Below are 2,491 nucleotides of genomic sequence, written 5' to 3'. Positions count from 1 at the left end.
TGACAACAATAGATTGAGGGTGGGGAGGAAACTAAAGACTGGCATTGGTCTTTGTGAGAAAGTGCTTGCTTGAAACACTGCCAATTGCTCTGTGAGGTGCTGTCTGAATACATGAAAAATAAGCAGATGAACAGGCTCGACTTGCTTATGAACAGTGAACTGATTGACAATCTGTTTCCTATTTGCAACAAGTGAATAGACTGTGAGTCAAACAAGTGAGTGTTTGAGCATCCCATCTCCATCATGGCTGTAGACAACTCCACCTAAGTATCTCCCCTCTCCAGCTTTTTGAACAGGTATATGGATGTGGTTAATGAACAATCACACAGGCCCTGAAACAAATGGCAGGGTGGCAGCTCCTTCCTTCACCAAGACCAAATTCACATTTACTTTCTGAACTCAAACTACCTATTCTGTCTTCTTCTCAGACTGAAATCCCTAGGGTGACTCTTGTGAATTTGAAGGGCTCAAAATAGTCCATGTTTCCTGGAGCAGGCCATATATTTTTTAGAAATATTTGCTGTTGAAGAAAAAAAAATTAACTTGCATTTTCTTTCAAAGAACATGATGTATTTGAAAATAACTGTATTAATACAAATCATTTGTTGTCAGTAGCCACGTGTCCTTTCCCCCCCACCCCTGTGTGCAACTTGAGAACTAGGGTGGAAGGAAAAGACACACATACACTTATAGAAAGACCAAAATAGGGAAGATGCCCACTGGCTGCAACTTGAGTATCGCCAGATGTTGTTTCTATTTCTGGGAATTTTAATGGAAACCAGAAGCATTTTTTTCAGTTTTAAAGGATAACTTTGTCTGGGCAACCTCAAGATGGCAAATATTATCTTCATTTTTCCCAGTACTGGTTTTGCTTCTTGTGCAGGAAAAAAATAATAATCTGAAAAGTGGCTCTCTGTTTCAGATCTTTGATTTCTGACTCAGTTATTTCAGTGGACCTATAAAGGACTTGCAAACATATAAAGGACTTGTAAATTTCAGTGCTGAACCCAGTATGCCAAATAATTAGTAGACAAAATCTCCAGACCTTGCAATATGTCAAAAGCTTAATAATGTTTCTGTTTCACCTTATGCTACCTGAAAAGGGCTACATTCCTTGTAAATACAGCAACATTAAACAAAATGGAAGAAAGACACTTTATTATTAACCAACCCATATTATAACTGAAACTGGTACAGGGAAGGGCTTGTGATACTTTCTAAACTGCCTACAAGTTAATAGTGGGATACTATTAGAATCTTTGCAGCAAATACTGTGGAATAGAAGTCAGCAATGATGTGTACTCAGGGCTGGTTCTATAAGAAAGCAAAAGGAGTGGTAACTCAGGTAGCGTAGTTAGGAGGGCAGCAACCTCTGTCTCTGTTGCAACCCCTGCCTCAACCACAGTGTTTTGTCTCCCCTTGTCCCTGATTCTCTCCCCCCCACCCCAGTACCTGGAACAGCTAATTTTCCTTTCCTCTTTCCTGTCTCAGACATCTTTAACCATAGCAGACAGAACAGCACATTCAGTCAGGGCTTCCTAAACTCACAAGTTTCTTTTTAAACATAAAAAAGTTTATTTATGAAGAACTACAGTACCACCCCAATATTTAAAAAGTTACTGAAACTATGTAAGCACAAACTAAAATTGACTTAATTATTTTTTCTCTTCTTAGATCCTGAAGCACAGTTTGGAATTGACAGGATTAACCACATACTTCCTTCCATATATTTAAAGATTAACATCATAATCAGAAAACAGAGGATAGCAGTTTCTAGTTAGAAACACTTTGTAGAAGAGTAATATTGTCTCCCTTTAACATGATTTGATCCAGCTGTTTCTTTGATTTTGGCTTGGAATGGATCTCCTTAGCATCATCCAGCTCCAGGTTCATGTATTCATCAAATCCAATAATACCCCCTTCTATCCACATGTTCACCTGTTCATACAGCCACACTTGAATTCTGGACCTATTCTGTAGATATCTGAAGATGAGGTTGATGGGCTGCACCATCACCTTCTGGACCTTTTGGCCTTGCCTGTGGTACGCCATGGCTGAGAACGCAACAAAACACACTGGAGCCACTGGCCGTTCACCTCCTTCTCCCACACTCAACCACCCACATGCTCACAACATCCAAACTCTGACAAATTTCTAGAGAGAGTCCAGGAAGCCCTACCAGGCATGCATGACTTACTACACTGTATTGAAACACACCTGAGGAATGAGGCGGGAAGAAGCCTATGGAGGCAGAGGATGAGAGTTGGTGGGAAGGAGAGGGCGAAGGAGGTGCAACAGGGAACAAGAGGCCCAGGAGTAGCAAGTCTTGCAACCAGAGGAAGGGGGTTTCAAATGGTATCCCTTGCTAAATTGCCACTTTGTGATTTTACCATGCACTTCAAGTGATTTACCATGTATAAAGAAGAAGCACTGAGGTTATTGTTGCTTCATCTCTTTTCCGACATACTGAAGTGTATTTACATAATCATAG

The 2,491-nt window shown here is 40.5% G+C and overlaps 1 protein-coding gene across 1 annotated transcript; it reads right to left on the bottom strand.

The window, feature by feature from the left end:
* Positions 1 to 1,662: 1,662 nt before the first annotated feature.
* LOC130475471 (small nuclear ribonucleoprotein E-like) lies at positions 1,663 to 2,068 on the bottom strand. The gene has a single exon (XM_056847258.1). The coding sequence runs from the start codon at positions 2,050 to 2,052 to the stop codon at positions 1,774 to 1,776; it is 279 nt and encodes a 92-aa protein (XP_056703236.1). The 5' UTR covers positions 2,053 to 2,068; the 3' UTR covers positions 1,663 to 1,773.
* Between the last annotated feature and the right edge of the window lie 423 nt (positions 2,069 to 2,491).

Source organism: Euleptes europaea, chromosome 3 (genome assembly GCF_029931775.1).
Source record: "Euleptes europaea isolate rEulEur1 chromosome 3, rEulEur1.hap1, whole genome shotgun sequence".
NCBI classification, from domain to species: Eukaryota; Metazoa; Chordata; class Lepidosauria; order Squamata; family Sphaerodactylidae; genus Euleptes; species Euleptes europaea.
Note: the sequence above shows the minus strand (reverse complement) of the source record. Positions and strands in the feature narration are given on the sequence as shown.